The sequence below is a fragment of the Hipposideros armiger genome, unplaced genomic scaffold (assembly GCF_001890085.2).
Source record: "Hipposideros armiger isolate ML-2016 unplaced genomic scaffold, ASM189008v1 scaffold_1410, whole genome shotgun sequence".
Classification (NCBI taxonomy): domain Eukaryota; kingdom Metazoa; phylum Chordata; class Mammalia; order Chiroptera; family Hipposideridae; genus Hipposideros; species Hipposideros armiger.
This window is the reverse complement of record NW_017732760.1, coordinates 31608-32574: the sequence shown is the minus strand read 5'-3', so window position 1 is coordinate 32574 and position 967 is coordinate 31608. Positions and strand designations below refer to the sequence as shown.

The 967-nt window shown below is 31.1% G+C and overlaps 1 protein-coding gene across 1 annotated transcript in view; it reads right to left on the bottom strand.

Annotated features, from left to right (window-relative positions):
- The window catches only part of SYCP2L (synaptonemal complex protein 2 like), a 72233-nt gene that overhangs the window by 52175 nt on the left and 19091 nt on the right, over positions 1 to 967 (bottom strand). Inside the window, exon 8 of the mRNA XM_019633793.1 lies at positions 473 to 507. Within this exon, the coding sequence (XP_019489338.1) occupies positions 473 to 507 (35 nt within the window). The remainder of the gene's footprint in view (positions 1 to 472; positions 508 to 967) is intronic.

Here is a 967-nt window from a genome sequence, read left to right as displayed (position 1 = left end):
TTAAGGGTAAAAAGAAAGTTGCAGCTGGATATGTACAATGAGATTTATAAAATGCTTTTAAAATGTGCAAAACAATAATGTATGTTGCTTATGAACACAAAGCAAAAAAGTAGAAAAATATACTTAGGAAGGAAAAATAAATCCAAGGATTACTTCTACCAATGGAGAGAGGAATGGAATCAGGGACATGGACACAGGGGGCTTTACCTGTAAGTCTGATTTATTTTTTAAAAGATTCAAAGCAAATGTGGAAAAATGATAAAATGTGACTAAGCTGGTTGATGAGTAAATGAATATTCTTTTTTATGGTTTTCCAGCATGTTAAAAATCTCTCATAACAATTGAAAAATAAAATCCTAATTCCTATTTTCGATTTGGCCATAATTTATTCCCCATAGTTCCACAATGCTCATAAAACCCCCAATGTCCAATACTTAATATTCTAATATTTAAAATTCTAAACGTTTCTTACCACCCACAGTCAAGATTGTCCTTGCAAGGTTTTTCCTGAAACATTTAAATAAACTGCATTTTACTAAAATGAACATATATAGGCAAAACTTCACAATGTTGGCATGAAAATTTAAGACCAAGATATATATTTCTGAAATTATTTCAATGTCGGCATCAGCATTTTCTCAATGTCAAGAAGAGATTTTTATGGAAAATGTTTCTCAAGTTTGTATATTAATGACTTAACTGTACTTCTTTTAAAGAAGGTATAGTTACTAACATTCTGAAGTTCTAGTTCTCCTTCTGAAAAGTGAATTCAGTTTGATGGTCTCTGAGGATTCATCAAATGCTAAGATTCTGGAATTTTATAATCATCTCACCAGCCCTGTGAGAATGTGTACCCTATTTTTACACCGTTTGACATCTGGAAGAAATATTAACAATGCTGTGGGTCTTTCCAATGAGCTTCTTGAACTCATTTTAAAAACTGATTAAGTTACAGGTATAATGAGAT